Genomic DNA, 19,141 nt, shown 5'->3' on the forward strand with positions numbered 1-19,141 from the left:
TCTTTCCAATTACTTCGTGATAAAGGTTTAAAGTGGTGTGGGATAGTACACGATGAAATAGTTTGCAGAAACTTTCTTGTTGTATTGGTTTATAATATTGGCATGGGTTTTAATAATTTTGCTAATTTAAAAGATTCTACTTTTATATGATGGAAGGTATTGAATGGTTCTATGTAATTTTACACTTTAAAGTATTATTTTGTATAAAATTCATAGTTGTCAGAGAATTTTCTTGTAAATGGCCAAAGGTTGGGTATAAAAAAGAAAACTGCAAAAATCAGTAAAACTTGAACTAATGGGACATGTAGTACTAGAATGCCTTCCCATTGCATTGCAGAGACAGTAGATGTGACACCCGTCCTCAGTTAAGTTCTTTGAAAATTCTATTGGAGCTTTTCTTGTAATAACTGAAAATACTATAGCAATATTTCATATTACTCTGGGCAGTAGGCTAGTGGTTAATTCAAAATTGTCTGCCCATGTTAAAGAGAAAAAAATTGTTTCACCATATGGGAATACAAAATGAAAGCTTAATTTCATATTAATGATTCTTACTCTACACAATGGTAGTGAGAAAGATTTAAAGGAGTACATATATTGTTATAGAAGTCCCCTATCAATAATTTAAAGAATCTTGAGGAGAGTTAGAACCTTTTTCTAATCTGCAGGTATCTAAGTACTGTAGGTGTAGAATTTACAAAAATATTCATGAGGACTTTCCCTTAGTTTTGAATATTTTTTTTATTCTGAATGAATGCTGACTTGATACTTTTGAATTATCTTCCGAAGGTATGGTTTTTCTATTCATAATTGAAACCTAATTTTGACCCAGTGATAGAATGACTTCATACAGCAAACTTGATCATGAATGGATACTGTTAAGTAATTATAGTTGGTGTGGGTTGTAAAGATACCTTCTCTTTTCGCACTGAATAAAGCGGCTTTGGTTCAACTCTTCCAAGTGTCTTTTACGTTCCTCGTATTATTGTTTTGTAGTTAAAAGGAAATTTACCTAAGCATTGGCTATTTTTACGGTTTTAATATACAGTATAGGTCTTGTGTTTTCAACATTTTCTTTTTACAGCGGAACATGACCGTGTATTATGATGGAATTTACAACATGATGACTGGTTCAGATGATATCAGAAATGTGGGTAAGTAGCCTGTTAGCCTGTTTGATTTTTTTTTTTCTCGGATAACTGCACGTCTTCACTACTCGCCGTTTTCCAAACTGCTGATTCAAATATATGCTTTTGATCTATTGATACCATTATAAAACTGTGCTGAAAATTAGCCTAATCACCACCGCTAAATAAAGTGCTTGGTTAAAATTTTAAACGTTGCCATAACATCCCCACCCAGTGAAGTTGGCTGTTGTTTCAAATATAGGAATGTTGGCTAAAAGGTTTCTCCTATTGTCCATTCTTTATCTTCATTTGTTATTCATGCATTTTACTGTTAATTTCAGTCTTGTTTATTCCTCATACCCTTATTCCCATTTTTATTCTGTATCTTTGTTTCCGATTCCCCATTCCCTTTATTTCTTCTTATTCAGTTCCTTTCCTTATTTACTGCTATGTTGCTCGCTGTTTTTAATCTAACCCAGATTTTGTGTATTTAGACAATTTTACTTAAGATTTTAAAAAGTTTCTAACCTGTCTGGACATGCTAAATAAAAATAAGTTTCATGTTCTAGCACACGTGTCCTTGTTGAGATTTTTAACTAACTAGCCATCCTCTTACCTACAGACAGTGAGGTAGAAAAGGAGGTTTAGTTTAGAATAATTTTCTATACTTTTTATTTATTGAAGACTGCACTTTTTTCAAAAAGCTTTTTAAAGATATAACATGAGAAGATGAAATATGTTTAGTATTACTTATATTTTTTTCCAGTAATAAAATACCGGTAGTCAGAATTGCTGTTAGAAAGTCATAACATTACTGTGCTGTTTTAATTGTTCTAGAGTATTTAGAATTCCTAAAAAATGTCCTGTTATCCACATAATTCCTCAACTGGGGGTGGATCTTGGAATGTACAGTAGTGAGTACAGGTAAGGTGTTAATGCAAGTACTGTATTTTGAATGTTTTTCTTAAATAGCCTTTGTTCCGTAACTGAAATACAAACCACCCTATTTAAATGGGGTAATTACTTAGGCGTACCTGAACGACGAGCCATAAAAGTTTTAACGAGGGTTTCCTACCCCGCCGCTAGTTAGCGGGGGGTAGGGAGGGGTAGCTTGCTACCCTTCCCCCCCTCACACACACTGGTGAATACTTCACTTTACTTTTGGCTCGGAGAGACGGCAGACCTGTCTGCGCTTTCCTCGTTTTTGACTGCCATAATTTTTTGCTTTCTCTTTTCAGTGTGTGTGAGAAGTTGGCCTCTATTCCTCCTCATGCGTACGTGGCCTGGACTATCTGGCCGCCCTTGTGAGACCTTTATGTCGGCCTTGGACACGGATCCTCACTCCTTATGCCCGCAGTGTAGGGGCCAACGGTGTGGTAGGTCTAACGTGTGTATTGAGTGTAGGGAGTGGTCTACCTCCCAGTGGGAGAGGTTTGCCCGGCGACGTAAGAAGAAGGCTAAAAGGGATCTTTCTCCTTCGGAGGTTTCTCGGAAGAGAGAAAATCCCAAGACTTCTTCTTCCGCCACCCTTTCCTCCTCCGAAGCTCCCACTCGAGCGGCCTCTTCCGAGAGGCCGGCGAGTGGTAGCGTAGACCGTAGTGCTGTTAACCGATCCCGGGGTGAGGGAGAGGTAGTTGCCCCTCTCCCCCCGAAGGAGGGATTTGTATCTAATAATGATCTTTATCAGCTTTGGGCTTCCTTGGGGCTGCAGGGTTTGCCCTCCAAGGAAGATCTGTTTGACATGATCAAACTGGGTGCGGCCGTCAAACAATCGCCAACTTCAACGGAGATAGATCCTCTGTCTGTGGTTGACGTTGTTGTGACGGAAACATCCCGTGGGTCTAGCCAAACGCCCGTTCCTGTGGCTGAGGTAGCTGAAGGCTCCGACTCCCCTTCCGAACATCCTTCGAGGGAGGAGCTTAGTCCCACGGTCTCTCCTGCCGGTGATTCTCCCTTTCGGGGGAGTTCACTTACTGAGACTCTTCTTCGGAGGCCCATCGATGGTCAGCCTGCTGATCCCACGGCCCCTCGTGGGCTTATAAGGCGAAAGGCTTGTCCTCCCCTTCGCCGTAGAGGCCTTCCTTCCCCCTTCAAAGGGGTTAAGAGGCGCCTCTTCGGCTCGTCGTCACCACATTCCTCTGCGGAGGAGAAGACTCGCCGTTCTCCTGTCCTGCCAGCTACCAACCTAGACCTCTTCAGGGATAGTTCGCGATCCCCTTCGGAGGATGGTCGTCCTTCGGGACATTGTGACCTGTCGCCCAGACCATCTACCTCTAAAGATCCTGATGCGTTTGACGCGCCACCTGATACTGCCACTGCGCAGTCCCAGGGTCCTTCGGGGCTGCTGGGGCTTGAGCGCAAAACTGCGCCTCTTGGCCCCAAGCGCCAGGCACCGCCTGAGCGCCCGCCTGCCGATGTTGCTGCCGTTCCTGACTTAGCGCCTCGGCGCTCACCCTTATGCGTTCGCGACTCCGTTCCTGTTTAGCGCCAGGGTTCCCCTGCGCGCTCACGCCCTTTCGGCGCCCCGTCGCCCTCCAGCAATTCCTGAGGTAGCGCGCAAGCTCCCACCTGCTCATACGCGCTCACCTGCGCATACGCGCCATGTTCCTGATATGGCGCTCACCTGCGCATACACGTCCACTGGTGCCCCAGCAGCCACCTGCGCTCACGCGCCCTCCAGCACCTCGGCGCCCCCCAGTTCCTGTTTCATCGCGCGCGGTCCAGGAGGCACCTGAGTTGGCTCACAGGCGTCCACAGGTTCCTGCGGACTCGTCACGCCCATTGGGGGAAAAGCGCGACATTAGCCCACGCGCGGTTCCAGCTCCAGCGCCCACGCGCTCACCAACGCGCCCGCGCGTTGCTTTGGACTCATCGCGCCCACCTAGGGAGACGCGCGACACTCTCCCACGCGCTCACCAACGCGACCACGCGTCGCTACATCTCAGCGAGTCGCCCAAGAGGCTCCCAAGTTAGCGCACGGGCGCTCACGGCCGCCTCTGGGCTCTCCCTCTAGACCGCGCGAGCTTGCACCTGATGCAATCGCGCACGACGCTCCGGTAACATGCCCTGTTCCTGCTACACGCCCTGTTCCTGTATTTAGGACAACTAAGGTTGCCCTTCAACAAACACCAGAGCGCCCTCGTCCAGCGGCTCGCCCCGCGTGGCCGCCGCAACGCACTCCGGTACGACTGCATCCTGATGCGCGCCATGCGTGCCCACGATCTCTGGCGCGCCCACAATTGAGTATACCGGTCTTACCCGACCAGCGCCGACCATCTCGCCCCCCAGGTCGCTCGTGACCCTGCTCCAGAGCTAACGCGCCCTCAGCAGGTTCTTCCGGACACGCGCTCAGGCGCCCCCGTTATCTCGCGCCCTTCGGGGCCGTACCAGGTCGCTGCGCGTTCGGCCTCCTCCTGCTCCAGCTCCTGATTGCCACACGCCTACGCCATCGACTACGCGCTCTCGCGACCATGTTCCCGCTCCAGCTGCTGCGCGCCCACGCACCCGCGCTGTCGCCACCGCGCCATCGCTCCTGAGCACCCACCTGCGCGCCATCACGCCCTCGCGCCCACCCCCGCCCACGCGGGTGCGCGCGCGAGTTTCCAGTATCACGCCATCTATTCACGCACGACCCTGATCAGGGCCCGTTTTACGAGACCCAGCGCGAGCGCCGACAGGCGGACTCTTCTTAGTCGCGTTCCCCTCCCCCCCGCAAGCGCAGACCAGTGCGCTCGCCAGAGGGGGGCCGCTCCCCGGTCAGGTCTAAGAGTTCTTCTTTTTCAGCCCTGCAGTCGAACCCTCGTTTGTCGACTCCTCCTAGGGATCCCTCGATCCCCTTCCCTCCAGAGGGGGTGTCTGACAGCGAGACTGTCAGACAGCAGCCCTGGTTCGGCACCCTAGTCAGAGCCCTTGTGCAGGCGATTAAGCCCGCCCTCTCTGATTTGGGTCACGAACGAGCGGCAGCTTCCTCCCCCCTGAAGAGGAAGAGAGGAGTCTCTCCCGTGGAACCTCCTCCGAGGCCTATTCTGTCTCCGCGCAGATCCTTTCGCAAGGATCCTCCTCCCCCTCAGACCTTCTCGCCCTCCCCTGCAGAGGAGGATTACCCCCCCTCAGGAGAGTCGGACGAGCCGGAACACTCCCCCATCGCACCAATGGGGGAGGTTCCTCCTCTTCCCGAGAGGTCTTCTTGTCCAGAGGTGGAGAAGGACCTGCCCCCTTCGCTTCTTGAGTCCTGTATCCCACCCAGGAGGGAGCCTAAGGACTCTTTAAGACGATCCCCAAATCGTCAGCGAGGATTAGGCAGGAACAGTCTAGAGCCGCCGAGGATGTCCACGTGTCCCCCCAGGAAGAGCCATGGGGACGGGAGACTTCGCTGCAAGTCCTTTGGGAGGAGAGCACCAAGAGTCAGAACATGCATTCTGACAATTCCTGGCCCTCATGAGGAACCTTAACGGGATCCCAGATCCTGAGGTCCCACCTCGTAAAGGGAAGGACACGGTCCTGGACCGCGTCTACGGCACTCAGAAACCCTCTAGGGCCAGTGCAGCTTTGCCCTGGTCTCAAGGGATGAAGAGTGCCAGGGACAAAGTCGAGGGCTAGCTCTCTGAGCTTGCCGCCTCCAGCAGATAGAGTGCCGGTAATAAGCTCCTCCCTCCTCCTCGAGTCCATCAGAGGAGGTACTTTGAGATCCTCGGAGTCTTCTCTGAGTCTTCCCTTACACCACTCCGTGGAAGAACTCAAAGGGGGAGTCCCTCTTGAGAGACTCTCCAACCGGCACGTGTCCTTCTCAGCCACCGAGATCCTGAGCCAGGAGAAGGTCACCAAGTGCGCCATGCAGGCGACTTCGGGGCTCGACATCTGGCTGGGGTCTCTGGGCATCCTGGTGCGGTCCAAGGACCTCTCCAAAGAAAGCACCAGGTAGGCTCTGGAAACCTTTCTTCTCTCGGGCACACAGACCATTGAGTTTCTGGCCCACCAAGTCTCGAGCTTGTGGGCCAACACGATCCTCAAGCGTCGGGACGCTGTGACCGAGAGGTTCCATCATAAGGTACTCAGTGCGGAGTCTAGCAGGCTCAGACACTCTTACGTTCTTGGTAAGAGCCTGTTTGAGCCTAAGGACGTGGAGCTCACTGCCGAGAGGTGGAGGAAATCCAACCAGGATTCCCTCATCCACAGGGCCCTGACATCGAGGCCCTACAAGCCTCCAGCAGCCCCGTCCCGCTAATGACACAAAGACGACGACTACTGCAGCGAAGCCCAAGGTGTCGAAACCCTTTCCTGCCAAGAGCAGAAGGGGCAAGAAGTCCTCCAGGGGAGGCAAAAACCCTAGAGGTACCAGCCGAGGCCGGAAGCGCTAGGGTTGGCAATCCCCCTGCATGTCCACCAGTGGGGGGATGCCTTCAGAGTTGCTCGACAAGGTGGCAGCAACTCAGGGCGGATGCCTGGACGATCTCAGTGATCTCTCTAGGTTATCGCGTCCCGTTCACAGCCTCTCTACCTCCCCTAACAGCGAACCCAGTGTCGTTGAGCTCTTTTGCCATGGGATCGGCAAAAGGGTAGGCCCTCCGGGCCGAACTCCAGACTACGTTGGAGAAGTACGCTCTCCAGGAGGTTGTAGACGGGTCCCCAGGCTTCTACAGTCGACTCTTTCTTGTGAGAAAGGCGTCTGGAGGCTGGACACCAGTCATCGACCTCTCAACCCTGAACGGGTTTGTCAAGCAGACTCCGTTCAGCATGGAGACGGCAGACACGGTCAGACTTGCAGTGAGACCACGAGACTTCATGTGCACACTGGACCTGAAGGACGTGTGCTTCCAGATCCCAATCCATCCCTCTTCAAGGAAGTACCAGAGATTTTGCCTAGACAACAAGATCTACCAGTTCAAGGTGCTGTGTTTCGGTCTCTCCACAGCTCCTCAGGTGTTCACCAGAGTTTTCACCCTCATCTCTTCATGGGCCCACAGGATCGGCATCTCTCCTTCGTTATCTGGACGACTGGCTGATCCTAGCAGACTCGGAGGCAACCCTTCTTCGCCACCGAGACAGACTCCTCGAAGTTTGCCAAGAACTAGGGATTGTGGTAAATCTCGAAGTCCTCTCTGCAGCCCTCTCAGAGACTGGTATATCTAGGCATGGTCATAGACACCAATCTCCACAAAGCCTTCCCATCAGACGAAAGGATAGCAAGGCTGAGGAAGGTTGCGAAACCTTTCCTCAATCGAGAGGAACTCCAAGCCCAATCGTGGCTTCGTCTCCTCGGCCACCTCTCCTCCCTGACCCGTCTCGTCCCCGACAGCCGCCTCAGGATGAGATTTCTCCAGTGGCGACTCAAGTCTCGGATTCGAGGCCTCGACTCCCATGGGATCAGCAGAACGAGCGGACCTCAGTTGGTGGTGGCAGACGAGAACCTACGAAAGGGAGTGGATCTTCTCGTCCCTTCCCCGGATTTGATGCTGTTTTCGGACGCATCAAACAAAGGGTGGGGGCCCCACGTTCTGAGCCACAGGACCTCAGGCCTGTGGTCAGAGTCAGAAAAGTACCTTCACATAAACCTACTAGAAATGAAGGCCGTATACCTGGCACTTAAGAAGTTCCACCAAGTCCTGGCGGGCCACTCTGTGATGGTGATGAGCGACAACACCACGGTCGTGGCTTATATCAACAAGCAGGGAGGTACCTTTTCGGAACAGCTATCCCATCTTGCAGTACAGATCCTGTGATGGTCCAAAGTCCACTCTATTTCGCTAGCGGCTCGCTTCATTCCAGGCAAAAGGATGTGCTCGCCGAGAGTCTGAGCAGAGCGACGCAGATAGTGAGTACCGAGTGGTCTTTGGATCCTCAGATAGCCAACAAAGTCCTGACTTTGTGGGGTTCCCCGACTATGGACCTGTTCGCTACGGCGCTGAACACCAAGCTCCCGCTGTACTGCTCCCCAGTCCCGGACCCCAAGGCATCTCTAGCAAGATGCCTTCCAACAACGGTGGGACAACGTCGATGAGTACACCTTTCCCCCGTTCTCTCTGATGAGGAGGGTACCCGACAAGACCAGAACATCGGTCAATCTCTCAGTGACCTTGATAGCTCCGCTATCGCATCATGCAGTGGTTCCCGGACCTTCTACAGCTCCTCACAGAGACCCCAAGGGAGCTCCCTCCACGTCGTGAGCTACTCAAACAACCACACTCCAACATCTACCACAAAGCCGTAGCTTCGCTTCGGCTTCACGCCTGGAGACTATCCAGCAGCTCCTCTCAGAGAGAGGATTTTCGCAGCAAGTTGCAAAAAGGATGTCTGGCCACCTGCGCAAGTCATCTGCAGGAGTCTACCAGGCGAAGTGGCGAGTTTTCTGTGGTTGGTGCCGTGGAAGGGGTATCTCTCCCCTCGATGCCACTTTACCAGCAATAGCGGAGTTCCTCGTTTATCTGCGGGAAGAAATGCGCCTTTCAGTCTCGGCGGTGAAAGGCTATCGCTCAGCCTTAAGTCTTGCCTTCAGGCTCAAAGGAATGGACATTTCCTCCTCGCTGGAACTCTCTCTTCTCATACGGAGTTACGAGCTTATCTGCCCTCGGTCGGAAGTGAGACCTCCTCCTTGGAACGTGGTTCGAGCTCTCAGGTCTCTTAAGAGACCTCCCTACGAAGCCAGGCTTCTGATCGCCACCTTACCTGGAAGACTGTGTTCCTGCTAGCTTTGGCCTCGGCCAAGCGAGTCAGCAAACTTCATGGTCTCTCCTACGACGTCGCCCATTCAAGGGGATGGGGGGAGGTAACGTTCAGTTTCTTCCCTGAGTTTGTTGCCAAGACTCAGAACCCGGGAGTGCCGGACCCAAGGTTCGACTCCTTCCAGGTGTCGAGTCTCCGTTCTGTAACAGATGACCCAGACCATCTCCTACTGTGCCCAGTCAGGAATCTGAGGTTGTATCTTAAAAGAACAGCTGCAGCCTGCCCCCAGGTGCAAGCTTTGTTCGTGAGCACTGGGGAAACAAAGAGGGGGGTCACCAGGAATACCATCTCGGCCTGGATTCGCAAGGTAATTCATCTGGCCTTGAATCCTGACCCTCCTCCGTTACGTCGCCCTAGGGCACGGCTACGTCCCTGGCCTTCAAGAAGAACTTTTCAGTGACGCAGGTCCTGCAAGCTGGGGTGTGGAAGCGTCGGACCACCTTCACGGCCCACTACCTGCAAGACATGACACACAGGAGGCTTGATGCGTTCTCTATCGGTCCTGTGGTGGCTGCACAACAGCTGGTCTAACCTCAGGCTCCTTATTGGACAAATAGCAGAAGGTTGAGGGCATTGTTACCTGGTTTTAGTCTGTGTGAATGAAAAGATCTGTCTGGCCCTTTTCTTTTCTTCATCCTCTCCTCCCTTGGAGAAAACAGCATCCTGGGTCCTTTGCACAGCTGACCTCGAACCTCTGCAGGTAAACCATGCTCCCTGGTGTACCTAGTATTAAGTTGTAATACTGTAGTGTCCCCATACCCTGACGAGGTGGTATTGGGAGAGTCCTAGCCTAGATTTCCATCTGAAGAACTCCAGGTCAACTTCCTAGGACGAGTCACTGCTCACCTTCACACACAACTTACGTAGGCCGCAGCAGTCTCACAACTGCCTGCGAGGAGCAGGGGCCCCCTCAACCCACGAGTTCTTCCAAACTCGGGTTCGGGGTCCCCGGGCAAGCCAAAGCCAGTATGGCAGGGGACTTGCTACCCTTCCTAAGGGTTAAGTCACCCCATGTAAAAAGCGTGGTTTGTATTTCAGTTACGGAACAAATGACAAATTCGTAGATAATTTGTATTTTTCCTAACTATACAAACCTTAGCTATTTACAGTTGTGTGCCCGCCAGCCGTGTCCCCCAAGATAAGTCCTACCTCTAAATAAAGTGAAGTATTCACCGGTGTGTGTGAGGGGGGAGGGGTAGCAAGCTACCCCTCCCTACCCCCCGCTAACTAGCGGCGGGGTAGGAAACCCTCGTTAAAACTTTTATGGCTCGTCGTTCAACTACGCCGAAGTAATTACCCCATGTAAATAGCTAAGGTTTGTATAGTTAGGAAAAATACAAATTATCTACGAATTTGTCATATTTGAGTCTTTAGTTAAGAATCTCTACAGGTCGGATTGATATGTGGAACTATACAAGAGAGACCAGTTTTTTCAACCCTCCATGCAACAAAGTTACTGGGTCTACTGGAGAATTCTTCGAGCCTGGTCTTGATAGAGATAAGCTTGTGTTTTATACTTCAGACCTCTGTATGTTAGTATCTCTTGATTATGAATGTACAGACATTTTATTTTTGAACTTGACAATTTTCAGTGAATTATTATGTGGAGGAGTTGATAACCTTTTGATGACCTTTATCTTCTTTCTTTGCTTCCAGGAGTTTGTCTTTACATTATCAGAAGGATGTGAAGGTACAAGGTGTAAAAGCCTTTAGATTCTGGGGAAGTAACCACACCTTTGCAAATAGCTCAATGGTTCCTGAGAATGAGTGCTTTTGTGTAGCTGGCACATGTGCTCCAATGGGTAAGAACTGGAGGACCCTTTAGATAAAAGCTGTTTATTTTCAAGCATTGATACTTTAGTGGTTAAAGTTAAAAAAAAATTGGCATTGATTCGAGTATAAAATATTTTTTGGTCGTCAAACTTGGCTAAATCCCTCTTCAGGCTGCAGGGAGCAAGGAGAGGAAAAGTTCCCTTTTGGTTTTTTATGTTGACTACCCCCCAAAATTGGTCAAAGTGCCATGTTAAATAGATAGATAGATGTAGGTCTTTAGATTTTGCATATAACATCAAGAAATATAAATTCCTAGAAAAAACATTATCTATTAAGCTTATACAGTAATTGTCATGGGTTGATCTGTACTGATACTCTATTATAAGTATAGCCTATTTTATTTTAAATAAGCAAGTAGAAATTTTCTTGCAAGGACATTATTGTTCGTATGATGTATAATCCAATAATATCGCAAAGTAATTTACTTGAATTGAAACTAGTAAAGAGAAATGGATAAAAATTTTGAAGTAAAAGAATAAAATTATTGCCAAAAATTTATGATAAAAGTTGTAACTTCTACAGTATATCCATATCGCAACCTCCACTTCTCAAATAAAGTCCAACTTAAACTGTGTATAAGATACAAATTTAATGCAAGTAACTGGTAGGAAGGGTAGCTTGTAGTTTGAAGTTGAACATTTGGAAAAATAACTTAGACCATTTTAAATATGTACATTATTAAATAGATATGAACCAATCTCGTGTCTCACAGGCTTAATCAACGCAGAGTCTTGCAGAATGGGGGCGCCAGCTTTTGTCTCTTTCCCACACTACTTCAATGCAGATCCTTTCTTACTTGACCAAGTAGAGGGTCTTTCACCTAAAGAAGAAAAGCATGCATTTGTCATGGACGTCATGCCAGTAAGTTGATGATATTCTTGAAATATAAATGTGGAATAGGTTTTGAGTGAAAGTGGTTTTTGGTAACATTAGAATTGATACAATGTTTTTTCTGTATTTTGTATCCCACAGGAAACAGGAGTTCCTCTTAATGTGAAAGCTAGGATACAGATCAATTTGAGAGTGAAGCCTTACCCTGGTACAGGTATAATGAACACACGGAAGATAGAGTAAGTTTAACCAATATAAATTGATATACAGTAACTGATTATGTCGTGTAAAATTCAAATTCAAAGTTGTTGAGGTATATTTGAAAATAAAGTACAGTACAGTGATCCCTCGTTTATCGCGGTAGATAGGTTCCAGACCCGACCGCGATAGGTGAAAATCCGCGAAGTAGTGACACCATATTTACGTATTTATTTAACATGTATATTCAGAGTTTTAAAACCTTCCCTTGTACGTAGTACTGTTAACAAACTACCCTTTAATGTACAGAACACTTAATGCATATACTACAGTACCCTAAACTAAAACAGGCACAAATATTAAAGGCGATTTTATATCGTGCGTTTCCTAAACACGCCAAAAAGCACGATAAAAAATGGCAACCAATGTTTTGTTTACGTTTATCTCTGATCATAATGAAGAAACAAACGCATTTAGTGTACACATCTGTGTATAGGTTAGTTTTTGCATCGATTATATTGATCATACAGTATGTTGATTTTGTTATTACCAATGTTTTACTTAATTTTTCTTAGGACTTCCAAATGAAATGTTTTTCTTTATGGCGGCGTCATAAAGTACGCTCCATCTTCGATCGTAATAAACAAACGAAGGCATTTAACGCGCATGATGAAAGTGATAAATAATATTACAGTAAAAGCTTATAGGAAATGTTATTACAAATATTTACCGTATCTATATAAAATCATACATACGTAGCAAAGCAGGAAAACAATTTGAGAGAGAGAGAGAGGGAGAGAGATTTTTTTACGTACGTAAATGTAAATTTTAAACAAAAAAAAGCCCCATTTCATATAAAATAGGTTATTACAAATATTTTATTTTATCATATTACAGTACAGTATGTTGTTGTTAGTCGTGGCGATGAAATTCTCACGAAACAAAAACACGGCATTTGATTACAACAGCTGATCTCTCTCTCTCTCTCTCTCTCTCTCTCTCTCTCTCTCTCTCTCTCTCTCTCTCTCTCTCTCTCTCTCTCTCTCTCTCTCTCTCTCTCTGCGTTATACAATACTTACATATAGATGAAGAAACTAAAATTAGTTTTTAAGTGTCTATTAAATACGAAACGAAAAAATTGTGCCGAGTGTACATCCATTTCAATCGTTGCTAAAAATACGGCATCCGATTTCATCAGCAAACCACTATTTTTTGGGAAACATTATTTTATTCTAGAGAATTGCTACTCTTTAAATAGTTAATTTCACATTAAGAAAGCGTGTACTTTTGTTTTTAAATTTCGGGTGTTTTAAAAATCGAGTATTGTTGACTTCTTTTTGTTTTACTTTTGGCTGTGATCAGATCAGCTGACGTCTAGCTGCCGCTCTTGAGAGCGTACGAATACACTAACAAAGTATCGTTTATACCATTTCTTAACTTATTCAAACTGTCTATACAGTTGATATTACATAAGCACCAATGTGTTATAACCTATCAAGTTTTTTTTTTTATTACATTTAAAACCACACACACACACACACACACACACACACACACACACACACTCTCTCTCTCTCTCTCTCTCTCTCTCTCTCTCTCTCTCTCTCTCTCTCTCCTCTCTCTCTCTCTCTCTCTCTCTCTCTCTCTGTGGGCTACTTTTCACTACCTCCCATTCCTTACCCCTCTCTATCTCTCTAACAAATGATATCTTTGTTGCTCCTCAAAGTTTCATTTATATTGAAAATCAATCATGATTCAATTTTCCTTACTTTTTCCAATCTCGCACCATCGGTCACATCGCGGTATTTTCAAAATTTCCGGAAAATCCGCGATATATGTATATACATGCGTTATGAAAAAAATCCGCAGGGGTGAATCCGCGATAGTCGAACCGCGAAGTAGCGAGGGATCACTGTATCTTTGTTTAAATATTAAAGGAATATTGGAAGTATTGATATTTAGTAACTTCTAGTATGTAAATTCAAGCCTATATGTTCTTATGATGGTTAACACTATTTTTGCACCAAGTTTGAATAGAATATTTATTTTTCTTTCAACCAGCATCCTGAAATCTGTACCAGATATATACCTTCCAATGCTCTGGTTTGAAGAGACTGCAGATGTCCCCCAAAGCATGACCAGACAGCTGAAAGGATTACAGTTTGCCTTGGATACACCCACCATTACGATATGCCTGTCATTTCTTCTCCTTGTTGGGATCATTATCATGACGTGTATAGTTTACTTAGCATACAAGATGAAATTCAATCAAGAGGAAGAGTTTGATGACAGGTTCCCTCATAGTATTTATGGAAGTACAAATGGGAATCAGTGATTTGATTTTCTACTTGCAAATATGAAAGTTGTTATATTGTTAATTAAAGCTTTCATGATTTGAGACTACGTGTTTGTGTCAAAGTGTTAACTATGTGAATGTTATATATTCACTTTGTATATATTCCTCATTTTCGAGGAGGTTTGTTGATTTTGTGTGAAAGAATTTGTGAAAGGAAGCGTGTGCATAGTTTTAGAAGAGAAAATATATCCTGTTAATTTCGTGGAGATTTAACTAGCTTTATTAGGACATAAGGTAATCATAGTCCATATAATATAAATAATTTTAGTATTTTAGAATTCTATTAAATGCTATGATTTAATTAGATGTATATATTACTTGCCTTTTATTATTATTTAAATAAACCTCTTGATCAGTGCTAATAATTGAGCTTTAATTAGAGAGAATCTTAAATACAAGCAGGCATCATTATCACCCTCTCAAGTTCCTTCCTTTCTCTTTATAACCAAACCCTGAATTTCCTCAATCATAAATATTAGTTTCCATGTAAATTTCTTAATTCTGACTTTTCAAAAGTGCAAATTCTTTATTTTTTTTCTTGTAAAAAGAACCCTGTAAAAATCTAAGCACGAATAAGATGTCCCTTAATTAGATCTGTTTTGTTCCTTTAGGGGTAGTAAAATCTGTTTACTTAATGCAGTGCACTGCAGGCATTACATATAGTAAGGGTCTTTCCAGCATACTTAGGCCCCTAGTTGCATTTGCTTTATATGTTCCTACTTATACCTCAGTGTAGCTAGGATTTAGCTAGCACTTGGGTGCAGAAGGGCCTCACAGGCCCCAAAACCATAAATCAAATCCAATCTGTTGTCATATTCTTTAGTGTATCTTAGTTTATCAAAAGAGTTTGACAACTGCCTAAAAATTTGAGTGTATTCAGAGCACAATACTTTACTGTACTTTTTATATGCTATTCTAAGTTTATTATTCCCCATCTATTTACTGTTGACTTTTTTTAACGTAATAGCACTCTTGATCGCATTTATCTTTGTCAGACAAGGATTTTCAGATGGGAATAAACTAACATTAAAGTAGGCCTGCATAGTTGAGTGATGGTATAACTTCAAATGGGTCTGGTAAAGAGTAATTGGTAATGCAATTATTCACTTGTTAGAAACCATTTCCACTATTTTTGGAGTTCAATCTGAAAAGCTACTCTGAAATAAACAATTTTAACAAGATTTCACTTATTAAAGACTGCCTATCAAGTGGATAATAAAATCTGTTAACAAATAAATTTTTATTTTCCCTTATCTGTAGATGAAAAAATCTTCATATAACTGCTCAGTTCTTGGAAGGTGAAATTGCTTTAGATAAGCGATTATAAAAAGTTTGTTATCTTTAGACTGGGATTCCACTTAGAGAATTCTGAATTTTTCTATTCAAGTATACATATGGTTACACGAGATCTTTGAAGTTGTAGAGAACTTGTAGTTTTGAAAAGTCTACAATAAGAGGTTGGTTAATTAGCAGTTATTTTAGTAACTACTTTTCATGAAAATTTTGCACAGCAATGGCTGAAGCGGCAAAGGAGGCCAAGAAAAATGGTGCTGTTAACGGCAGAATATGAAAAAGTGGTAATGTATAGTAGGTAGAAACTAGAGTGCCACATTTGGTGTTTGTACAAAGTGTTTTATCTGTCTTTTCATCCCCTAACTGCACTTGCTTTTAAGCATTCAGCTACACCTACCACACTGACTCCTTCCATCTGTGCCCTATTTTAACTTTAAACTTCATACATTAACTATGCTCCGCCCCCCATTTGCTTGTGAGCACTGAATGCCCTGCTATGCCTAAGTGCTGGACCCTATGACCCAAATTTATAAATTAATTCTCCAAAGGTGAAATGTTGAAGAATGAGATGATAAAGGTCAAGGATAATTGAGAGTGTATTTAGTTTTCATGTGAAAGGTGTCAAGGGTGAACTTTTACAATAACCTGAACAAAACTGATGTTGCTATATGATTGATCTGGATTATAAAAATTACCTTTCATGGATTGATAGAATGTGTGAAATGTCTGCAAAAAAAATATAAAACAGATGAAAGGGCAGGCAGAGTATTAGTTACCCTGAAGAATAAAGCTGGTTTTGAGTGATTTTTTAGAAAACCAACAGTATCTGTTGAATGAAGATTGGCTGGTTACTACTGGATAAAAATTACCCGCTAGAAATTTCACTCTGTAAATGAACCTTATGCTTTACAGCAAAAACACTGTCCTCATCACTATTAAGGGGATGGTTCTGATACTGCATCACAGTGAGTCTTCTATGGGATTATTAATGTCCATTGCAGCATTACTGTTGTCCCTGACTGAACTCTTTCCTATGTCCTTTTTTTTTTCCACATTTCTGTCCAGACACTTGTACTTTTTTAGGCTCGATCCATGTCGTCCTGATGGAAGTTCCTTCTGGCAACTTCTACAGTATAATATTTCTGCGATTGATATTAAAAGAGAATTACCGTCGGGTATCACGGGGTTCCAACCCCCGGAAACGACTATCCAAAGATATCTTGTATAATCGGGGACGTATCCTAATTTAACTATAGATATCTGCACCTCAAACAGACCTTACCCAGTCTAATCCACTAAGGAGCCGTTACACATCCAATCACCTTCGACACCTGTGGGGTTTAACGAAGGTACCTCCAAGGTACCTTGGAGATTGCACCCATCGTATAGTCCCTTAACTTAATCTTATCCTCGGTCCCTAACATTGTGTCTGGTAAGGGGGCGATCTTAGAATTTAAAGATTCATGGCTCAAATATAAGAAGATCCTGTTCTAAAGTATTTGGTAAAGATATTTCTAGAATTGTGGTAGTGGTGAAAATGTTGAAGAGGGCGAAATATTTGATAAAGGATAGTCATACTTAGAATTGTGCTGTTAACTAAATTGAAGTTGTCAGTGATAAAATTGTAATTGTTTATCATTGAGAGAGAGAGAATTGGGTAATTTCATAGTGATCAAACACTTCTTCAGGCATAAGAAAGACTTGGGTGTTCCAGAATTGAAACATTCACTTGTGTATCATCGAAATCCCGAAATTTGGGAGTGCAAGTGTCTGTACCAATTTGCGTATTGGACCCAAATAGATTGTATATTATAATAAGACTTCTAAGCCAGTAAGACAATCTATTTCTCTGAAGTTATTTCATTAATTGTTGTTGCAAGTCTCTCTGTCTTTGTAAACATCTGCTTTGATGTTTCATAAGCACGGGTTCTAGCTGAACAGTTTGATTACCATTTGATACTCTCTTCTATCTCAGTGGCAGCTTTCCCCGGTAACAGAATTACAGCTTGTCATGTTTACAGAGCATGTGAAACCTAATCAACAAACTGGTGAAGTTCATATCTAGTAAGCAATTATAACTCCAAATTGTCCCTCCAGAGATTGTCCGAAGCGAGAATTACAAACACTGTCACTGTCTGACACACCCCATGGTGCTCGTTATTGACGACCACGGTGTTAATTTTGCTTCACATTGTTATATAAATTTAATGAGGAAGGTAATGAAATAATCAAGAGTCCTGTTAAATATGCTGTGGAAGTTATGATTGAAGGAAATGTAAGATTGAACCATTGTTGGTCAAGTATCATGTTCAATTGTTAGAGACAAAACTTAATACTATGATAGGCCCTGATATATGTAGATGATTACATAATGTTCCTAGTAATAATATACAAAATAGAAAAAGCCATAAGCAACTGCTGCAGTTTGAAGGTACTAAAATTTGCTTTTAGCACCGAAACACATTAGCAGTATGAGAAATAAAAAAAAAAAAAGTTAGAAAGGTCAATGGAAATGGAAAAAAAAGGAAGGAATATAAATTTAGGAGAATGGTACTCCAAAAGGGAGACCATGGTCTTATGAGAAAAAGGGAAGCAAAACTAGAATATATGGGCAAGAAGTTAGGAATTATGGGGACAGCAATTAAGTAGGAAATTTAGCATTGCTGGTGAGAAAAAATTGAAATTGCTAAAGGGTAGGCTATACAGTACAGGATGATGAAAGTAATGTATGAACAAGTTTGAACTACTGTAGGCCTACACCTTATTTGGGATTAATAGCAGAAAATGAAAGAACTGTATAGAAAGCAAGAACAAAATAAAGAAATAGAATATAGGGTGACAAATAAAATCAAAAGAAAAATAGAAGAAAAGAATGCAGAAGTTACTAAGTAGAAGTTTGTAAATAGTAAAGACAGAAAAGATTACGTATATGAACTTAACACTATGGAGGTTTTGATAGTAATGAAGATATGGTTGAATATAATAGACTTAAAAGAAAATCATAGAAACACTGAACATGGTTGAAAATGATAGGCTCTGTGTGATTTGCAGAGAGGCAGATGATTTAGCAGAACATGTGCTTAACTGTAAAGAATAAAGCAAATTTAGAAGCAGTAGCATACTGTAGACGGATATAAGAATTACCAACCAAGGAAGTTGCTAAATATAATAGAAAGGCTATGGAAGCTAGAAATAAAAGTATGCAAGCTGCGCTGTTGTAACATCTGACAATGAATTTTCTGTAAATTTAATAAAATTTTCGTTATTTTGTCTGGAATATAGAAAAAGAAATTAATTAATTGGGCTACAAAACCCTTACAAAGCTGACTTAAAGAAAATATTAGGCTTAATCTTTATTTAGTGAAAGAAATGTAGAAACCAAGAAAATGTTTAGACGTTATCTGGAGAAAGAGAGAAAATAAAATAAAAGATAAACTCAAATCGCTAGATAATTAGAAGCGCCGTTGGAAAGGCAACGTCTCGATCCTGAACCTTGACACTGTGGAGTGGACGCAAGTTTAAAGGGTCCTTCCGACTCCTTCGTCAGCTATTGCAGACAGTGCCAGTGCTACAGTGATAAATTTTAGTAACTTGTTACTTAACTCAGTGAAAACCGCGACTCTACGCATAATACTAATCAACAAAGACAATAAAGCTCCAGTGATCATCGTATATTGTGGTGCTGTGGCCGTTGAACTGGCCGCCGGAGTTTAGATTTCCTTTAAACTTTGTAAGTATAGGTTGTTTATCTGGCCTCAAGATTTTGTGATGAGTTAGTCTGGTA

General features: G+C 43.8%; 2 protein-coding genes across 2 annotated transcripts in view; both read left to right on the forward strand.

Annotated features, from left to right (window-relative positions):
* The window catches only part of LOC137648818 (protein croquemort-like), a 122,422-nt gene extending 107,121 nt beyond the window's left edge, over positions 1-15,301 (forward strand). The window contains exons 7-12 of the mRNA XM_068381976.1: positions 1,085-1,154; positions 10,237-10,378; positions 10,503-10,648; positions 11,392-11,540; positions 11,652-11,749; positions 13,770-15,301. Coding sequence (XP_068238077.1) covers positions 1,085-1,154; positions 10,237-10,378; positions 10,503-10,648; positions 11,392-11,540; positions 11,652-11,749; positions 13,770-14,043 — 879 coding nt within the window. The 3' untranslated portion in view covers positions 14,044-15,301. The remainder of the gene's footprint in view (positions 1-1,084; positions 1,155-10,236; positions 10,379-10,502; positions 10,649-11,391; positions 11,541-11,651; positions 11,750-13,769) is intronic.
* Positions 15,302-18,860: 3,559 nt separating this feature from the next.
* LOC137648504 (carbohydrate sulfotransferase 11-like) overlaps positions 18,861-19,141 on the forward strand; it is a 42,003-nt gene continuing 41,722 nt past the window's right edge. The window contains exon 1 of the mRNA XM_068381428.1: positions 18,861-19,087. The gene's annotated coding sequence lies outside the window, so the exon portion shown is untranslated. The remainder of the gene's footprint in view (positions 19,088-19,141) is intronic.

Source organism: Palaemon carinicauda, chromosome 10, assembly GCF_036898095.1.
Source record: "Palaemon carinicauda isolate YSFRI2023 chromosome 10, ASM3689809v2, whole genome shotgun sequence".
NCBI classification, from domain to species: Eukaryota; Metazoa; Arthropoda; class Malacostraca; order Decapoda; family Palaemonidae; genus Palaemon; species Palaemon carinicauda.